At 31.5% G+C, this 21,290-nt stretch overlaps 3 protein-coding genes across 3 annotated transcripts; 2 read left to right on the top strand and 1 right to left on the bottom strand.

The window, feature by feature from the left end:
* The first annotated feature begins 1,961 nt into the window (after positions 1-1,961).
* LOC125369969 (secreted RxLR effector protein 161-like) lies at positions 1,962-2,363 on the top strand. Its single transcript, XM_048373491.1, has one exon. It carries the CDS (start codon positions 1,962-1,964, stop codon positions 2,361-2,363), a length of 402 nt encoding a protein of 133 aa, XP_048229448.1.
* A 4,191-nt stretch (positions 2,364-6,554) lies between these two features.
* On the bottom strand, positions 6,555-7,959 carry LOC8286123 (F-box protein At4g18380). The gene has a single exon (XM_002531079.4). The coding sequence runs from the start codon at positions 7,903-7,905 to the stop codon at positions 6,844-6,846; it is 1,062 nt and encodes a 353-aa protein (XP_002531125.2). The 5' UTR covers positions 7,906-7,959; the 3' UTR covers positions 6,555-6,843.
* Positions 7,960-11,645: 3,686 nt separating this feature from the next.
* LOC125369967 lies at positions 11,646-13,000 on the top strand. Its single transcript, XM_048373490.1, has 3 exons — positions 11,646-11,745; positions 12,173-12,588; positions 12,830-13,000. Exons 1-3 carry the CDS (start codon positions 11,646-11,648, stop codon positions 12,998-13,000), a joined length of 687 nt encoding a protein of 228 aa, XP_048229447.1.
* The last annotated feature ends 8,290 nt before the right edge of the window (positions 13,001-21,290 follow it).

Below are 21,290 nucleotides of genomic sequence, written 5' to 3'. Positions count from 1 at the left end.
TTTGGACTTTACTGATCTTGAAGTGTGTATCGATTATATTAAAGGAAAACAAACAAAACACACTAAGAAGGGGGCTACAAGAAGCACACAGCTTTGTGGTCCTTTTGATGCTCCAACTTCTGGTGGAGAAAAATATTTTATTACTTTTATCGATGATTTTTCTTATTATGGTCATATTTATCTATTGCATGACAAATTTCAATTAATCAATTTACTTGAGATTTCTATTAAAGAGTTTGAGAGGCAATTAGATAAAAAGGTAAAAATCATAAGGTCAGATAGAGGTAGTGAATATTATGGAAAATATGATGAATCTGGACAATGTCCAGGTCCATTTGCAAAATTTCTTGAAAGACATGATATTTGTACTCAATACACAATGACAGGAACACCACAACAAAATGGTGTTGCAGAAAGGCGTAATCGTACTTTAATGGAAATGGTTAGGAGTATGATGAGTCATTCTTCTTTACCCTTGTCATTATGGATGTATGCATTAAGAACTGCTATATATTTGCTAAACAGGGTTCCTAGTAAGGCAGTTCCAAGTACACCTTTTGAACTATAGACAGAAAGGAAACCTAGTTTGAGGCACTTACATGTTTGGGGTTGCCCAACAGAAGTAAGAATTTATAATCTACATGAAAAGAAATTGGATTTAAAAAAAAACCAGTGGTTATTTTATTAGTTATCTAGAGAAGTCTAAAGGGTATAGATTTTATTGTCCTAATCATAGTACAAGAATTATTGAATCTTGAAATGTAAGATTCAATTGAAAATGGTGATATTAGTGGGAGCGAAAGAATACATGATGTTAGTATTCAAGAAGTTAGGGTGGAAGTTCCTATACCCAAAACTTCTACAATTGTTGTTCCTAATGTTATTATTCATCCCAATAACATTCAAGAACAACAAATAAATGATCAAATGCTTCATGATGAAAATATCAATAATGAAACCATAGTAAATGAACAACAAAAAGCAATAGTAAGAAGATCTCAAAGAGAAAGGAGATCTGCTATTTATGATGACTATGTAGTTTATCTACAAGAGTCAAAAATGGACTTAGGAATTAATAATGATCCAAGTGCATTTTTAGAATCCATGAATTGTGATGATTCAATTAAATGGATTAATGCTATGGAAGAAGAGTTAAGATCTATAGATCAAAATCAAGTCTGGGACCTTGTTGAGTTGCCTGAAAAATGTAAAAAGATTGGATGCAAATGGGTTTTCAAAACCAAAGGCGATTCAAAAGGCAATATCGAAAGACACAAAGCCAGACTTGTTGCCAAAGGTTTTACTCAGAAAAGTGGCATTGATTATAAAGAGACTTTTTCACCAGTGTCTAAAAACGATTCTCTTAGAATTATTATGGCTTTAGTAGCTCATTATGATTTAGAGCTACATCAAACGGATGTCAAAACCGCTTTTCTTAATGAAAATTTGGAAGAAGAAGCTTATATGGATCAACCTAAGGGTTTCTCAATTAAGAAAAAGGATCATATGGTGTGTAAACTAAAGAAATCAATATACTGACTTAAACAAGCTTCCCGTCAATGGTATATTAAGTTTAATGATAACATTACTTCTTTTGGATTTCAAGAAAACATCGTTGATCGGTGCATATATATGAAAATCAGTGGGAGCAAGTCTGTTTTTCTTGTTCTGTATGTTGATGATATTTTACTTGCTGCTAATGATCTTGGTTTGCTACATGAAACCAATATCTCTCTAATAATTTTGAAATAAAGGATATGGGAGAAGCCACATATGTGATAAGAATAGAAATATTTCGTGACAGATCACAAAGTTTATTGGGCTTATCTCAAAAGACTTGTATTAATAAAATTTTAGAGAGATTTAAAATGGACAAATGCTCAGCAGGGATAGTTCCAATTCAGAAAGGGGATAAATTTAATCTTATGCAATGTCCGAAAAATGAATTGGAACGAGAATAAATGAAGAACATTCCTTATGCATCTGTTGTTGGGAGTTTAATGTATGTTCAAACTTGCACCAGATCGGACATTAGTTTTGTTGTCGGAATACTGGGCAGATATCAAAGTAATCCAGGATTAGATCACTGGAAAGCTGCAAAGAAAATTCTTAGATACTTGCAAGGAACAAAGGATCATATGCTCACTTATAGAAGATCTAATCACCTTGAGGTGATTGGATATTCAGATTCAGATTTTGCTAGATATGTTGATACAAGAAAATCAACATTTGGCTACTTATTCCTATTAGCTAAAGGAGCAATTTCATGGAAGAGTGTGAAGCAGTCTGTCATTGCTGCATCCACTATGGAGGCTGAGTTTGTAGCTTGCTTTGAGGCTACCGTTCATGGATTATGGCTGTGAAATTTTATTTCAGGACTTGGAATTGTCGACAGTATAGCTAGGCCGCTGAAAATTTATTGTCATAATTCTGCAGCAGTTTTCTTCTCTAAAAATGACAAGTATTCTAAAGGTGCTAAGTATATGGAGATAAAATACTTTGTCATTAAAGAAGAAGTCCATAAACAAAGAGTGTCAATTGAACATATTAGTACAAATCTTATGATTGCAGATCCTTTAACAAAAGGATTATTGCTCAAAATCTTTAATGAACATGTTGTAAGAATGGGCACTGTTAGACGTCATTACTAATATTTTATTAAGTTTATTTTAAGTTTATACATTTGATACTTTGAGCTCAATTATGCGTTTCTGATTTTTCTATTTTCTATTTGGTATACATAATTGTTTTAGAGTAATATTGACAGGAAGAGTGTTGAAATAAAGACACTAATTTTAGATTATTAATGTTATCTTTATTAAAGATCACGTTAAGTTGAGAATTAGTGTTGTGGTACATGGAAGGGACTATGTCGATACGACCACTATAACCTGCATTAATATTTCTACTTAATAATGATGTTATGTCATAGCCAATGTAAACAAAAAATTAACATTAATTTTTATGCATTTTATGTTCTTATTAAATCATATGAGCCAATTGGAAGAATATAAAAAATTAATGACTTATATAATTATAATAAGATATTAGTGATTAAATTCTATTGGTCAATGAAATATTGTAAATTGAATAATTATGACTATTGATAAAGGTTATAACGTCAAAGGTTGTAACCATTGGTGCTTTGATGGAAAACCATAATTAGTTTATAAATAAGAATTTGTCATCTGCTATCCATTTCATCAACAATTATGGATAAACAATTATTTGTTTATAAATCTTTCCGAGTGAAGTCTATTTCTTCCAACCTCTGATTTGGCAGCCATTCCTTCAACATCAAAAGATTATTTTGGAAGGAGCACGAACGACCCAACATGATACCTCTGCTGTCCTTCTCATTTTGAAATTTGAAAAGGAAGACATTTTTGAGCTTCTTTTGGCTGGATAGTTTGGATTATTACCTCCGATATGACATTCCACATGCTGGTAAATTATGCTTCCCACTAGGCCCAGACCGTAACTCTTTTCCCCTGTTATGCGTCCCACTAATACCAGTTGAGAGACCGATTCTGCCGCATCTCCACTCGAATCAAGCTCTAAGGAGCATGATTCCCAATTTAGAGCTGCCAAGTCATTTACACTGAATTGAATCCACACAAAAAAATCAGTATTGTCGATGAAGGCTTATAAAAGAACCACAAAACAAACCAGCAAGTTTATAAAACCAGAAGACAACTGGATTTTTAGGGCATAACTGAATTGGATCCACAAAAAAGTAAAAATAAAAAGAGGAAGAAACTCATTTTAATTTTCTTTTTTACGGATATGTTGGAGTTGAGTTGGCATATTTCATGAAAGAAAATTATATGATGCGCCCAGGTCTACATGGTATTGTCGATCTGACTCATTTAACATGTGCATTTGGTTTTATGACACGTCCCTTTTCTCTTTTTTTTTTTTGAAATTGGAGACTACTGTCTACGTGCAAATGTGTGATTTAAAGGGCCTTTTTGCTTTTTCTCTGTTTGGTTGATTTTTTCATTATATCTATATTTCTTTTTTCATTTTTCTTCATTTTATTTAACCTTTTGGACAACAAAATGCTCCACACTATATCTTTTATATTTTACATTTGGTAAATTAATAACTTTATAAAGTATTATATTTTTTATTTTTTATTTTTCTTTTCATTGAATATTAATTATTTTAATATTTTAAGAAATTAATAATTTTATTAATAAATAACAATTTTAAAAATATTATATGATTATCTATTATTCTAGATAATATTAAAAAAATATCTTAGTGCGGAATCAATTAAATATCATTAACGTTATATAGGGTATCTCTCAAAATAGATTTGATTTCAATATTATAATTGTCTTCAAGTAATCTAGTAACTAACTAACCATTTTGGGCTTTAAATTATGATAGCATATTCTTTTTTATAATTTATAGTTAAATTAAGATACATTGTTTAAATAAGTTTTAAGTATATTTATAAATTTTTGAGGCATATGACTATATAATATTATTATAAAGAATTTATTTTTTATATTATCAATATGTGTATTATATTAGATGAATATTAAATATATATTTAATAAACTTATAGTTTATAAATATTATTTTTAACCTGTAAATACTAATTAGTTCTTTGCACAAAATACATGTTAATTACTTATAAAATATATATTCATATGTTATTAGTATCAAATTATTAAATATAAATTTTAGATTCATTATTTATAAAGTGTGTATTCATCTATTATCAATATCACTTTTATTAAACATAAACTTTATGTTCTAAAGTATATAATAATATGTTTTTAATTTTAAATTTATTAAATATAAAGTGTATATCTATCAATTAATATTGTCAAATTCATTAAATATAATGTGTATATTCATTAATTTTTACTAATGAACATTTTCTTAATATATGAATCTATATCTTAACTAATAAATTCTTTGGCTATAATTTATGACTCTCAAGTGCACATGTGATGAGCCTATTATTTATTATATATGAATCTATAATTTTTTTAAAATTTAAATTATGATGCTGATATTTGAAAATAAATCGAGAGAGGAAAAAAGGAAATTGCTTTTTTCTATATTTATTTCTAATTATGTTGATTAAAATTATTATTTTTAATTTATCATATGTTTTTAGAAAAATGTTAGCACATTACTAAAATGAATTATTAGAAGAAAATTAAAATTATTTTTTATAAGAAAATAATTTTTTTAATCATGTTAATTAAAATATCTTTAATTTAATATATAATATTTTTTTTGAGCGAGCATATCTTAAAAGATAAATTTAGTATTATAGTAAGCTTAACATAATAAATAAAATAATAAATTACTAATAATAATTTAATATGGAAAAAGAATTGTTTTATGGTAGCTTAGTTTAGTTGTGTTTTTTAAGTGAATTAGGTTTTAATGAGATCTGTCAATTAACTTCAATCACTAACCCAACTTTGTGATTTATCAAAATCAGCGTCCATTTTTATCTCTAGCTATATGATGAATCATGCAGCCGAGCTCAGGATATAACAATCCCCAACGGTATGTCATGTTTGGCAAGTGAGGTAAATTTATAATAAAAATGTTTCAAAGCACTAATTTCTAACTAATTAGCCATTAAATTTTAATTTTAATAATTTCGATAAATGTTTTTGATAAATATAATAATAAATTATACAAGCGATTTCTAAACTTTATATTTTATAATAAAAAATAATAAAATATTAATTTTAAAAGATACATAAGCAGTTCTTTTTATAACAAATTAAAATTTGACATATTTTATTATAAAGTATAAAGTTGATGACCATCCATTTAATTTACCTTAGATGTCTCTGAAAAATTTCATTAATGTTAGTAAAATTAAAATCAAAATTTAATAATTATTTAGATACAAATTAAAAATTTAATAAATTTTTATTATTCACCGTCAATATTGGCAAGTGATTATATGAATTTGATTGGCTTTTGCTAAGCGAGTACATGATCCTGTGCACAGGATGGTGAACTCACGTTTGTACGAGTGAATAATGGCAGGCAACAATAGTCAGTCGACATAGCAGCAGTTTGCTGACTGTTAGGCTTCTTCTTGTTGGGTTAACTGAAAATAATATCACTCGGGAGATTACAGTTTTTCTGATTAACATGGAATTTGTTAAAATGATATTCGTTCCACCTTCAGTAATAAGGTGAAATTAAATTCGTATTTTTTTTTCGAACCGAGATTGAACTGTTAGATCAGTTGAACCAGAAGCAGCCCTCCTCCGGTCTGATATTGAAGAACATGCCAATGCTACATTACTGTTTTCATTTTTGGAATCTGATTTTGGAGAAAAGATGGTGAAAATTTCTTTATATTAAAAGCAACACAAAAAGTGGGATTTCAATGTTCTCAAAGGACATGTTGAATGTGTCATTGTGTACGATATATATATTATATATATATATTGAATGTGTCATTGTGTACGATATATATATATATATATATATATATATATATATAAGACTTTAGTTGGCAGATTGAAGAGTCTTTTAGACGTGTAGTAAGCTTTCTGTTCTTTCTCTTAAATACTCTGCCATCTTTCATTCATAGTCAAATTTGCCGCAATATTCAAATGGAGCAACATCATCGTTAGCTGTATGGTGGGTTCCAATGGTGGAAGCTGAACCTTATCCGTCCATGGCCCTTTTAGAAAAGTTGTGGCAGTTCCATATGACTTGCTAATCTTGTGATTTGCTAACTTACAGTACAATGGCATGTAAATGACTGTAGGATTTACTTTAAATACAATTAATGATGAACCAATGTAATTTAATTTACGAAATCCACTGTCTGAACTTCACAACTCAAAAGGAGTTCATAGTCATTGCGTAGCTCTTCTTCATCTTCACCATCATCCTTGCAGCTTCAACAAAAGCCATCTTTTCGCTTTTGTCCCCGTCGAAATCGAAGGAATCACTTTGGTTGCTTCCTTTTCTAGTGACCCCATTAACAGGTTTGATCACAACAAGTGTTGCTCCTTTCATCAAGTACCCTGTCGCCGGCAACTCTAGCACAGGCACATACCATAGCTTCATGCTCAAATCCGGTACTGGAGTCCTCTCTATCGATGATGATGATTCTGATACCGCCAATGACTTCATTGCGTTTCTCATTTCAACAATCTGATCTTTTCCTACACACAACCTTCCTTGCTTGTTGACATCACTGATTGTAACATTTTCAAGCATGTGATGTTCTGCTAAAATCTGTTTCAACAGCAAGTGCCTTGCAGATGCAGCAATCAAGCAAGAAATCGTCGTTACGATTCGCAACTTCAATTCATCATCATTTAGAACTTGCCCAACAGTGCCTCCTCCTCCTCCTTCTTCTACATGGTTAATGCAGCAATTACATTCTTGAATAGATGTAGCACTAAGAACAACACAATTCTTTAGCTCCCCACTAAACTCTGCCTGCCATTTGAGCAATGAATTAGAACACTCCAGTCCTATCTTCTCACACTGGAAAGGAACCTTTATGTGCAAAGACTTAACATTTTTTAAATGCTTCAGAACTTCATTAGGTGAATAGTATGAGATACAACCTGAGTTTCCAGGTGACTTGGGAGCTGCAACACAGGGAAAGAATTGGAGTGGCTTGGCAATGAACTTATGGACAAGAGTCCTCAAAAGATTCCTGGATGCTCTATTCCTGTGGCTTGATGCTGATTTGGGTTTTGGAGTGGGGATGGAAAGAAAGACATTATCAGCCTGGAAGACAAGAGAAGAGAAGCGCTTGGAGACTAGGAGGCACTGAGCGAGAGACCTGGAATCACACAACTTGTTGAAGATGAGGAGGAGAAGTGAGTCTGGTAGAGGATCAAAGAAATCTTCATTCTCTGGAGAGCTCATTTGATTTCTGGACATTGGAGATGTTTGAGTTTATTATGCTTTTGAAATGGAGAATGGTGAAAGTTTGGACGGCTGCAGGGTTTTTGACCAAAGCTGTGGACACGGATAAGAGCCTGAGTTTTCTGACTGTTTAGCCTTTCTGTGGTTTTCTTTTTCAATAACTTTTGACTTTTGGAATTGAATATTATTTCTTTTCATTCCATAAACATATGTCGGCGGCGGGATATATAATGATTTATAAAATACACGTTTTTCTAAGATTTAAATTCTGAAAGCTTATGAGATATAATCTTCATTATGTTAAAACTAATGAAATATCAAACAAACTTTAATCGGAACATAAATTATACTCTCCCCCTCCTCCTCCTCCTTAGAACTTGTTATTAAATCGACCTGAGTTGAACTTTGCGGAGTTTATAACTCGATTTAATTTAGTAAGAGCTCAAGATAAGCTCGGGCACAATTTAAAATTTTATATTTAAGTTTAAGTTTAAATTTAGTTTATAAATAACTCATTTTATTATATTAAACAAGCTAAATTTGAGTTTGCCTCATTAAATAATGATATAGTAAAAAATCTCAAGTTTCAGCTTCTTAAGTATTTTTAGTATTAGTTATAATTATTTTATATATATATATATAAGATTTTAAATTTAAGAATAAAATTATTTGAAGTCGAGTTCGAGTTAGTAAATGAGACTGCTTATGAGCCTTTTTGCGAGCTTACTAAACAAACCAAGTTTGAGCTCAAGCTTGAGCTTACGAATCTAACTGTGAGCCTATTCATGAGCCAATAGATAAGCAAGTTTGAGTTTAGCTTGATAAAATTATCGAGCTCAATTTGGCTCAAACTTAATGAATAATCTTATACTAATATTTTTTTTTTTATCGATTGAGCTCTTAGTAAATCATGGGATGTTTGGTTTGTTTACGACCTTATTCCTTCTAATCCTTCTTCTGATTTTATTGAAAAATTTATATCATGGCTGTTATTTCTTTTGTGATCTATTGTTATTAAAGTGTTGATAAATACTTTTTGATATTTGATTTTTTTAGAATGATCAATTTTTGAGTGTATAATTTTTTTTTTTATAAAAAGAATAATTATAGTTATGTAATGTGGTGGTGTGGAGGTGATAATTAGGGTTAGATTGAAAAAATTATAAAAAAGAGAGAAAAAGAAAAAATAAGTAGGGATGACGATTAATATGGAAATCCTAAAAGTGATGTGGTTGCTCACTTGACAAATTAAACATATAATTAAAAGTACATTAGTGCATTCTATTAAATTTAATGGAGTAAAACCAACACAATTATATTGGATAAAGAGTCAATTTAGCCTCTAAATTTATATTAAGGGGTCAAATAGACTAAATCTTTAACTATTTAAGCGAACATGCCATAATTTATACTTTCATACCAAATAGATCCAAATGTTGACTTCAGATCATGCATGTATTGCAACAGAGGATAAAGGTGTGTGAGTCTGACATTTTAACATAAATATTTAAACAAAAGTTTTTAGTTTAATCTTTTTCTTCCCTTTTTTCCTTTCACTTCTTTAACCTTTGTCTCAACCATTATCGTTACAGTAATATCATTCTCTTTATTTTTTTCTTCACTTGTTTTTTCCTTGTCTTTGTTAATCACGGTAGTTTCAACCGTTACCTTCCATCTGAAGTAGTATGTTTTGGTGGTGATGAGAGATATGTGTTATTTTTGGCTCCTTTATCCCACATTGAAAGCTAAGAAAAAGAAGAAGTAGTCCCAAGGCTATAAATAGTGGACCTTCTCTCATTTTCAAGTGTCAAGAAAAACAATGGGCCTTATATTTCTATGGGCTAAATTGTATTTCTCTTATTTCTCTTCTTATTAATATTTCTTTATAATTCTATTGAATTAAAAAATATTATTTTGGTAGTGCCTGAAGAAAGCGTAATTTTTGCCGAACCTCGTTAAAATTCTGGTGTTTCTTTTCTTATTGTTTATTTAATAGATTATTTATCGATGAAAACTAACCCGGTTACCACAACAATTAGTATCAGAGCTAGGTTACTGAGTGGTTGCAGTTTAAATTGATCTACCATATCAGAAAAGAATATAGGTCCGCATTATATTTGAAAGCTATTAAATATAGATCGAAGCAGAAATGACTAACGGTGAAAGTACCTCTACATCAACCACAATAGTAGCACCAAATTCGTCAATCTCAATGAGAAATGTAGTGGCAAGTTCCAGAATTGTGGTGGAGATATTTGATGGTACTGGTCATTTCGGTATGTGGCAAGGTGAAGTTCTAGATGCCTTATTCCAACAAGATCTAGATGTTGCCATTGAAGATTAGAAACCAGACTGTGTGGAGGAGAATGAGTGGAAAAGAATTAATCGATTGGCATGTGGTACAATTCGATCGTGCTTGTCTAGAGAGCAGAAATATGCATTCTGTAAAGAGACTTCTGCTAGTAAATTGTGGAGAGCAGTCAAAATAAACTCCATATGAAGAAAAGATTGTTCAGATTCACATATGTTCCTGGTACCACAATGAATGATCACATAACAAACTTCAATCAGCTTGTTGCTGACTTGATGAATTTAGATGTGACATTTGAGGATGAAGATTTGGCCTTGATGTTGTTGGGATCTCTTCTAGAAGAATTTGAATTTCTTGAGACTACCTTACTCCGTGGGAAGGCTGAGGTGTCTCTTAGTGAGGTTTGTACTGCTTTATACAGTTATGAATTACGAAGAAAAGATAAAAAAGGGTAGCTCTAATGGTGCAGCAGAAGCTTTAGTAATAAGAGGCCGTTCGGAAAAAAGTAGCAAAGGGAAGAAAGGAAGGTCGAAATCCAGAGTTGGCAAAGACCAATGTGCCTTTTGCCGGGAAAAGGAGCACTGGAAGAAAGACTGTCTGAAGCTGAAAGAAAAAGCCAAAGGGAAAGCTGTTGCATATACAAATGTAGCTGAATGTGATTCTGATCTTTCATTAGTAATAATGCCATCAACCAGCAATTTAGGAGCTTGGATTCTTGATTCAGGCTGTAGCCACCATATGTGTCCCAACCAAGAGTGGTTTTCTGGTGTCAAAGAAACAAAGGGTGGAGCTGTCTATACAACAAATGACAACACTTGCAAAACTGTTGTTGTTGGATCAATTCGGTTAAAGAATCATGATGGATCAATTAGAATTCTGACTGATGTCAGATATGTGCCGAGTTTGACCAGAAACCTTATTTTTTTGGAGTTCTGGCAAGAAAGAGCTTCACTATTGTCATTAAAAATGAAACTTTGAAGGTTATCTCTAAGGCACTTGTTGTGATGAAAGGTGTTCAGCAAAGCAATAACTTGTATTACTATCTTGGTAATCTAGTTATTGGTACAACATCAGTAGTTTCTAGTTATAATCAGGAATTAGAAGCAATCAGTTTGTGGCATATGTGCTTGGGACATGCAGGCGAAAAATCCTTGAAACTCTGGCAAATCAAGGATTATTGCAGGGAGTGAAAGTCTGCAAATTGAATTTCTATGAACATTGTGTCAAGGGAAAACAAACAAGAGTGAAGTTTGGTACTACAATCCATGATCCTAAGGGTATTCTGGATTATGTTCACTCGGATGTATGAGGACCATCCAAGACAGCTTCAATGGGAGGCAAACAATGTTATGTTTCCTTCGTTGATGATTTTTTCCAAAGAGTATGGGTGTACACTATGAAGATAAAGGATGAAGTGTTAGGAGTTTTTCTCACCTGAAAAAAGATGGTAGAAACTCAGACGGGCAGAAAGATCAAACGTCTCCGAACAGATAATGGAGGAGAGTATACAAGTGATCCTTTTATGAAAGTCTGCCAAGATGAAGGTATTGTGAGACACTTCACTGTCAGAAATACACCATAACAGAATAGGGTGGTAGAAAGGACGAACCAGACTCTATTGGAGAAAGTTCAGTGTATGTTGTCCAATGCTGGGTTGGGCAGACAGTTCTGAGCTAAGGCTGTAACATACGCGTGTCATCTTATTAATCATTTACCATTAACTACTATCAACGGCAAAACACCTTTAGAGGTATGGTATGGAAAACCTGCTAGAAATTGTAATTCTTTATATGTTTTTGGTTCCACTGCATATTATCATATTAAGGAATCAAAGTTGGATTCGAGGGCAAGAAAAGTAATTTTTATGGGGATATCATCAGGTGTAAAAGGATATCGCCTAGGGTGCCCAGATTCAAAGAAGAAATCTTTAGTAGAGATGTTACCTTTGAAGAATCTACTATAGTGAAAAAGGTAGAAGACAGGACACAAATGGAGCTTCACAGCAGGTGGAGCATTCTCTCAAACAGATGCAGTTTGATAGTAGTAGATGTACTGAACCAACAGTAGATCAGTATGATAAATCTACTCCTATAGAAGAAGAGGAGTTAGAAGATGAATCAGGTGATGAAGTAGAGGTTCCAGCACAAGAACCTCCATGGCAACATGAGTCAATTGCATTGAGTAAGCCAAAGAGGAACACTAGAAAACCTGCTCATTTTGAAGATTTTGTAACCTTTGTATCTTCAAATGTTGATGTTTCGACCACCTATATTGAAGCTATACAGAGCTCTGAGGCAGATAAGTGGAATATGGCTATGGAGGAAGAAATGCAATCCCTTGAGAAAAACCAGACGTGGAAGCTAGCTAGTCTGTCTAAGAAAATAAAGGTAATTGGTTGCAAATGGGTATTTGCAAAGAAGGATGGATTTCCTAACAAGAATGATATTCACTGCAAATGCAATTGGTAGCTTGATGTATGCTATAGTGTGCACAAGGCTTGATATTTTACAAGCAGTCGGAGTTGTGAGTAGGTATATGCATAATCCTAGAAGAGGACATTGACAAGCTGTGAAATGGATCCTAAGGTATATTCAGAATACTGTGGATGTTGGATTAATATTTGAGCAGGATGAGAAGTTTGATATGAATGTGGTTGGATATTGTGATTCTGACTACGCAGGTGATATGGACAAACGTCGGTCAACTACTGGTTTTGTGTTTACACTTGCAAAAGCACCAGTTAGTTGGAAGTCTACTTTGCAGTCAATGGTTGCTTTACAACAGAGGCAGAGTATATAGTAGTTACAGAAGCTGTAAAGGAGGCAATTTGGCTTCAGGGGTTGGTGAAAGACTTGGAAATTGATCAGAAGCACATCAAAGTGCATTGTGATAGTCAAAGTGTTATCTGTTTAGCTAAAAACAAGTCTATCATTCAAGGACAAAGCATATCGATGTTCGTTATCACTACGTGAGAGAAATTATTGAAGAATATGAGATACTTCTTCAGAAGATCCCAACTACTGAAAATCCTGCAGATATGAATACAAAAGTAGTAACTGGTGTCAAGTTCCAACATTGTTTAAACTTGATAAATGTTTTAAAAATTTGAAGATGGGCGCTTCAAGCGCATTTGGAGGCATTGCTAAATTTCTGATGAGAGAAAACAAAGAATGTTTGATTAGGCTTAGGAAGTCGCCAAGGTGGAGATTTGTTATTTTTGGCTCCTTTATCCCACATTGAAAAGCTAAGAAAAGAAAGAAGTAGTCCTAAGGCTATAAATAATGGACCTTCTCTCTTTTTCAAGTGTCAAGAAAAACAATGGGCCTTATATTTCTATGGGCTAAATTATATTTCTCTTATTTCTCTTCTTATTAATATTTCTTTGTAATTCTATTGAATTAAGAAATATTATTTTGGTAGTGCCCGAAGAAGTAAGCATAATTTTTACCGAACCTCGTTAAAGTTATGGTGTTTCTTTTCTTATTATTTATTTAATAGCTTAGTTGTCGGTGGAAACTAACTCGATTTCCACAACAATATGTTTATAACAACAATGGAGGTGGATGAAGACGACAGTAGAAAAGATGGTGAGATAAATGGTAGGATTAGTGTTTCTTAAATGAAAGTTACAAGAAATAGATAGGTTGTTTGGCAATAGTGGTGGTGAGTAATTCTAATAGTGATGCCAAGCGAGTTTCATGATAGTAATGACAATTGATGGATTTGGTGGTGATGACTGATGCATTTGACGATAATGATGGTGACGGTGGATTTTAGATTTATTTTGATTTATGGTGGTAATGGTGAATTTTGAAAGCTGTTGGAGTAGCAACAGTAGAGAAGTGGTAATGGTGATAATAAAAGGTGAGGTGTTGAGGAAGGTGGTAGGAGTATTAAGTATTTTGTATTTAAAAAATATAAAAAACAAAATAAATTTAAACCTTTTAATGTTTTAATTAATCTAAACATAGGCGTTTGGTGCATACTCATAAAATTTAGACTAATTTGAGCTTAAAACAAAAGTTTAGGAGTTTATTAGTTGAAAAATTTGAAATTCGGCCTATTTCACTCCTTCACACAAGTTTAGTGGGCAAAATGACCTTTTGTCCTAATTATGTTTAATACATTTTTAAATACAACTAATAGAATCATGTTTAATACATTTTAAGAATTAAGTTTTAAAATAAATATTTTAGGATATATAACAACATTTCCAAAGGGTATTCTTTATTAGGGCGAGCATAATTCGGTTAATCCGACTATGTTTATAAAAGAAATAACTGTTTAATATAAATTTTATATTTTTTGAAAAAAATAAATTAAATATTCAGTTAACCAAAAAAATTACTTTTTTAACCCTAGTTTCTGGTTAATTAAAAAAATAAACAAATAAAAAGAGAAGAAAAAATGTGTTTATTCTTTGATTTCTCATAATGAGAATTCTAAAAGCTATTTATAAAACAATTCTTTTTAAAAAATATTTAAATAATCTAATATCTAAAACGCACTTTTAAAGGATTATATAAAGATAATATAAAAACTATATTTATCTAAAAAAATAAAATAATACAAATTTAATAGTAAAATATAATCAGCCAATCGTTGATGTTTTCTTAAATTAGAAAAACTAAAATTCTTGAAAGCAAACCCTAAAACTAAATTGACTGATTTTATCTAATCAAATTTTCGGTCAATTTTATTTATTTGATTTTTTTTACATTAAAATCTTATTTTATGAAATAATTTTTTAAAATAAAAAATTAATATATATATAAAAAAGTATTAGAGATGATCTTATTGAATGATAATATAATATGTACGTCAAATTTTTATAATAACATCTAACATGAAATGATAATTAAATAGAAAATCAACATATGGAAAGCAAAAATCAAAACAACTACTAACGTTTTACTAACAATAAGGAAACTAAATACTCAGTGATTATCTAACTCTTCATTTATTAATATTTTGTTGAATTATCATTTATGTCAAATGTTAATATAAAAAGAAAATCAATGCTATAACTTTTCATTGAAAAGGGCACTCACATTGTGCGTTTAATATTTGTATCGTATGGGAATTGCATTCATATAGACATTGCCTTTGAAATTAAAACTCGTGCTAGACTTCTGGATCACATCTCATTAATTTCTTCAACTAACCAATTAGAATGTTTTCATTTTCTTTTGAAACAAAATTGTGTCCTAAGGAGGTGTAGTGCAATTTTTAAGAGTGATACGAATATTTCATTGTATATTTTATTCATTTGAGATAAAAAAAAGGTATATCTTAATATAAAAAAACAGTGATTAATTATTAATATCAAAAAATATATGTAAATAATTTGTAATGGAAAAGAGTTTTATCTAACAATCTCTAATTGCATTAATAAAGCAATAGTATATTGTAATTTAATGGAGAGCACGGTTCATTTGGTGACTATATTAAACCAATATTCAATTTTATATGTTCTTTAAATGAGTCTGGTAATTTAAAAATTAATTTTGATATTTTCATCACGCCTTTAAGGAGGAGGAATAATTTTCAGACCAAATATCACCTCCTTGCCAAAATAATATTATCTGGCAAAATTGGTTTTAGAGAGGATGCAGTGCATTTGTTTCTTCTCACCTATATAGGTGCTTAACTCTTAATCTAATTGGTTTGTAGGGCATCTCAATAATAAAATTTTCTGGAATCTATTTTTACAATTTTCTATATGTGTAGTTGAAATGAAAATTTATTAGCATTGTGTTTAGTTAGTATTTAACCCTTTCATGTGTTATGAATTGAATTACCGATGGTGTTAGAAATTGATTATCTCAAATAATTGCTATGGGTGCAATAAATGTAAAATATGCAACCATTTGACTTCTAATTTAAATAATTATGTAGCTAATAAAAGGGCCTATATTATCTTGAGTTTTACTTTACTTTCTGTTTTTGCTCGGCTTTTTAGCTCACATATTATAAATGTCTTTTTTTTTTTTCTTTTTGATATGCTTCATTTCCACACTATTTTTTTACTGATTATTGTATTCCTTTATTTTCACTTTTTAAAAACGTGCTTCAAGCTTCCAAAAGATTTTATAATTGTTTTCCATCTTTCTCCTTCCCCATTTATCACATGTCAATAATTTTTAAGAATTATTAAATCAACTCCTGGCCAGTAGATTGAAAATTTACACAGATTAAAAATTCAGATATGGACCAAAATCTATGGACTTCAAGATTTGAATCAGCATCAAATATTTTTTCTCTATGGGTTTGACCAAATTTAATGGGCTTGGGCCACTGCTAAATTTAAATGTAAACAATTGTCCTTCTTATACAATAAGGTTAAAAGCCTTATTTGTATGGATAGATTGCCAAATTTTTTTTAGCTTCTATTAAGAATAATTAAGGGAGAAAAAAATAGAGAAAGAAGTAATTAATAATGAAATAATTTAAAATTTAGGAATATTTAGAAAATAAAATATTTAATTTTAAGTTCCAAATATCCTATAAAATTCTCTATCAAAAATTAATTTTATAGCAACTTAATTTTTTCTGAAATAATAAAGGAAAAATCTTATTTTAACTAGAAGTAATCCAATTAAAATAAAAAATTTCTTAATTCTCCAACCAAATTCTTAAAGGATATTGACCTATTTTAATTAGAACTTATTTAAAAAATAAATCCAATTAAAATAAAAAAATAAGCCTTTAAATAATTCCTCAAACCAAACACTCTCTTAACCAAATTTGTCCTAATCACACTACAATTTCTTTTTTCTTACAAAAACTCCCTCATATATCTCCATATATATATATATATATATATATATATATATATATATATATATATATTTTTTTTTTTTTATTTTGCTTTTCCTTCTTTCTTCACCAAGTATCTATTTTTATACCCACATAATATCAAAAACTCCTCCAAACACCCACAACAAATTGCTACCACGTCACACTACCGCTACCACGTCATCATTGACCACCAATGCTATCAGTTGAAACCCACCGGTCAGTAGCCTCGAACCAGCCTGCACGTGCAGTCCTGGACACACAAAACAACCCCTACACACGCGCATAGGCACCACGCGCCACCAACAGCCTTTCCACTAGCCTTTTACCACCTATTAGACCTTACTCACACCGACCGCCCACCCCCACAGCCAACACTTGCAGCATTGACAGCCCCAATTGCAGTCCATTTATTGATTTTTTTTCTTTATGTAATTTCTTGAGAAAAATAGGTATTTAATGCAAAAATCTAATTTTCTTTGATGTAATCTTGATTTTATTGCATACAAATTGTGGAATTTTTGTGTTTGATGATGGACATGTGATGGGTATGAGAAATTTTAGTGATTTTTGGATTAATTCTATTTATTGAATATTCTAAACAATTTTGTGATTCTAGCCAAGAAATTGATTATAAGGGTAAAATTCAGTACTAAAAGTGTAAAAATAAGTAAAATTTTGTGTGATGATGAATTAATGATGATATAGTTTTCTAGAATTTTTCTAAAATTAATTTTATTTATTTATAATTTTAGCAATTCTTGAATTTGTGCCCAAAAATAGAAATTAGGCAAGATACAATTACTAAAAATCACAGAGTAATTAAAATTAATATAGGGCATGATATCTAAGTGTTGACCGCATCCTAGGAGGGCGAGACCGCGAACATTGAAGACTGAAGTAACTGTTAGAAACCGCCAATGGTCATATCAGAAAGCTGGCAATGCCATGTTAGATAGCTGTTGGTGGCATTTCAAGAATCGTGACTACGATTTTCATCCTAATAATTGCATTTAATTTACTGTCTCAAAGCTAGATTATGTGAACTTTTAGGGATTTTTACTCATAATGACTCTTTGAGATTTTTAGGTTAAAAAAACCATATCAAAAGGTCATTTAAGGTTTATCAACAATCTCTATAATTTCACATTATTGTGCTTTCAATTCTTTCCTTATTGCAATTAATATTTCTCATTTTTAGTTGTTGTAAGAGCTTGAATCTCTTGTAAGGTTTGAGTGTTAGCCAAAACACTTGGGTTAAGGTTTAAGCATTAGTCTAGAAAAACTCTCATAAAGATTGTGTGTGAGCCTAAGGAATACAATTTGCAAGGTTTAGTGTTAGCCCTTAAACATTAAGTTAGGAGTGAGCTTGAAAACTCCAAGTGTAAAGATACAAGTATAATGAATACCTAATTGTGAATTGGGGAGTGGACATAGGGTTTGTTAACATCCGAACCACTATAATTCATTTTGTGCTATTCTTCTTACTCTCTACTCATTCTTTCTGAACTAAATTTTTAATTTACCATCATTTCTCTATTCATCAATTCAACCCCACTTTCTTGGTTCATAAAGGTAAACAAGTGGTATTAAAGCTTAAGTGCAGGAGTCAAATATCAAAATGGCTAATAAAGGAATCCACTATCTAAGACCATATTTTGATGGGTCTGATTATACCCATTGGAAGTATAAGATGGAACTTTACATGGATTGGGAAGCGATGGATGCATGGGATTGCATAAGGAAGGAGTGGAAGCCCCCAACCAAGCAAGAAGAGAGAATAGACATTCCTCTTGATAGAGATGAGAGGGTGGATGCTTATAAGAAAGCAAATGGCAAAAATAAAAGAGCTATGATCATCCTCCTTAGCTCATTCTTTAAAGAGGAGTGTCAAAAGGTTAACATCTACCAACCACCTACAAGATTTGAAAGACCTTGGAGAACTACCATGAGGGTACAAGACAAGTCAAATCCAAGAAGATCCAATTACTTGTGACAAAATATTTTCAAGATGAAGCCTAATGAGAGCATCACCGATATGATAAACCGACTTCTTACCATCATCAACAATCTTAAAAAATTGGGCAAGCATTATGAGCTTGTTGACATCAATAACAAGATTCTTAAGACTCTACCACTTAAGGACTACGATTCAAGAGTGGCAAGTATAGAAGAAGCCAATCAGAATATAGAGAAAGTGTCAATGGATAAACTCATTAGAAAACTCCTTACTCATGAGATGACCCTAAGAAAGAAGGAAGAACTAGAGAAGGAGAGGGAGACAAGGAGAAAACCCTTAGCTCTCAAAAGCTCCACTAAGCCTTAAGAAAGTGAAAGCTCTAGTGGATCTGAATCAAGTGAAGATGAGGATGAAGAGCTTGCCATGCTTTCCAAAAGGGTCAAGAAAATCATAATGTATAGAACAAAAGACAAGAGGCCCTTCAAGAAGTATATTTCAAGCTCCAACAATAACTCAAACTTCAAGAAAAAGCAAGGAAAGGAAGAGTGATCTAACTTGCTATGGATGTGGAAAGTAAGGGCATATCAAAGCCGATTGCTTCAAGAGCAAGAACAAGAAGAAGTTTGAAAAGGAGAAGGAGAAGAGGAAAGCTTTCAAGGCAACATGGGATGACTCTTCATCAAGTGGATAAAAAGATGAGGAAGTAGCCAATCCTTACTTCATGGGACAAGATATGCTCTATATCTCACTCTTGTGATGATCATGAATGTGAAAAAGATTTACCTTGCATGGATGATGATGACTTGCTTAAAGTCATGAATTTGAAATGTAAAAAATATCATTTGAAAATGAAAGTTTACAAAGAAAAGTGCTCCAAATTTGAGTAAGATTTAAATGAGCTTCAAAAGAAAATTTCTATACTAACTCTTTCAAATGATGATCTTAAGAAATCTTTAAATGAGCTCTCATCTAAAACCTCTTCCTTAAACTCTCTTTCAAAAGAGAATGATTCTTTAAAGGTAGAGTTTGAGGAATTGAGAAGCTCCATTTTAAAATTTCATAAGGGAAAGGAAGCCTTAGACACTTTAATTGTGTATCAAAGACCTCCTTTGATAAAAATATGGATTTGGTTTTAATGGTGCATCATCATCAACTTCATCCCCTTCCACATCCAATCAAAGCCTCAACGCTACAAACTTCTTCGATTGAAGGTGTTGATACAAAAGCAAAGGCACACACAAAAGCTACACCTCCTAAAAGGAAGGCTAAAAGAACTAATCATGGATACATATATAAGAACAAAGATAAAGATCATTCATCTAAAACTTGCTCTTGTATGCATAATCATTATAAGAAGGCAAAAGGACCCAAGTCTCAAGCAAAGAGACATTTGAGCAAAAGAAAATTCAATCCTAATATCATATGTCACCATTACATGAGGAATAGGCACATAAACATATTTTGTTATATTATGAAGGCACAACTCCAACTAGGAGAAACCTTATTGACTAACCCCAAAGGACCCAAAATGGTTTAGGTACCTAAAAGAGAGAACTTAATTTTACTTTTTGTAGGTATGCTTCAAGTCTACCTTGAAAGAAAGAGATTGGCATATAGATAGTGGCTGCTCAAGGCACAATGACGGGAAATGCCAACCTCTTTTCTCACTTGAAAAAGAATGATGGATGAAAGGTAACTTTTGGAAATTATGCCAAAGGTAAAATTATAGGCATTGGATCTATTAGTAAGAAAGACTCTCCTCTCATTGATAATATTTTTCTTATTACTAGTTTGAAGCATAACTTGATGAGTGTAACTCAATTATATGATGAAGGTAACAAAATCACCTTTGACTGTAAGGATTGTTAAGTCATTTCCTTAAGGAATGACAAGGAAATCTTTGAGGAGAAAGGTTTGACAATACCTACACAATTAACTTATACAAAATTGCTAATGAATCTTTGGAGTGTCTTATGTTAATTAGTGAAAATTCTTGACTTTGACCTAGAAGGCTTGGACATGCAAGCATGAAGCTCCTTCATAGCCTAAAGAAGGATGAGCTTATGATCGGATTGCAAAATGTGAAGTTTACAAAGAACAAGACTTGTGGACCTTGTCAAATGGGAAAGCAACACAAAATCTATTTCAAAGCAAAGAACATAGTAAATACATCTAGACCTCTCCAATTTATTCACATGAATTTTTTTGACCCTACTAGAGTTGCTAGCTTAGGAGGAAAACATTATGCATATGTTCTTGTAGATGATTACTCTAGACTTACTTGGATTAGTTTCTTAGCTCATAAGAATGATGCTTTTGAAGCTTTCAAAA

Source organism: Ricinus communis, chromosome 1, assembly GCF_019578655.1.
Source record: "Ricinus communis isolate WT05 ecotype wild-type chromosome 1, ASM1957865v1, whole genome shotgun sequence".
Classification (NCBI taxonomy): domain Eukaryota; kingdom Viridiplantae; phylum Streptophyta; class Magnoliopsida; order Malpighiales; family Euphorbiaceae; genus Ricinus; species Ricinus communis.
The sequence above is the reverse complement of the archived record's forward strand: the minus strand, read 5'-3'. Positions and strand labels throughout refer to the sequence as shown.

Excerpts from the sequence above, each read along its gene's own strand:
- LOC125369969 (XM_048373491.1), top strand. The coding sequence starts at position 1,962 with ATGAAGAACATTCCTTATGCATCTGTTGTTGGGAGTTTAATGTATGTT.
- LOC8286123 (XM_002531079.4), bottom strand. The coding sequence starts at position 7,905 with ATGTCCAGAAATCAAATGAGCTCTCCAGAGAATGAAGATTTCTTTGAT.
- LOC125369967 (XM_048373490.1), top strand. The coding sequence starts at position 11,646 with ATGGTAGAAACTCAGACGGGCAGAAAGATCAAACGTCTCCGAACAGAT. Across the intron at positions 11,746-12,172 it reads GAAAGTCTGCCAAGATGAAG|GTAGAAGACAGGACACAAAT; the intron begins GTATTGTGAGAC and ends ATAGTGAAAAAG. Across the intron at positions 12,589-12,829 it reads GTCTGTCTAAGAAAATAAAG|GATGAGAAGTTTGATATGAA; the intron begins GTAATTGGTTGC and ends ATATTTGAGCAG.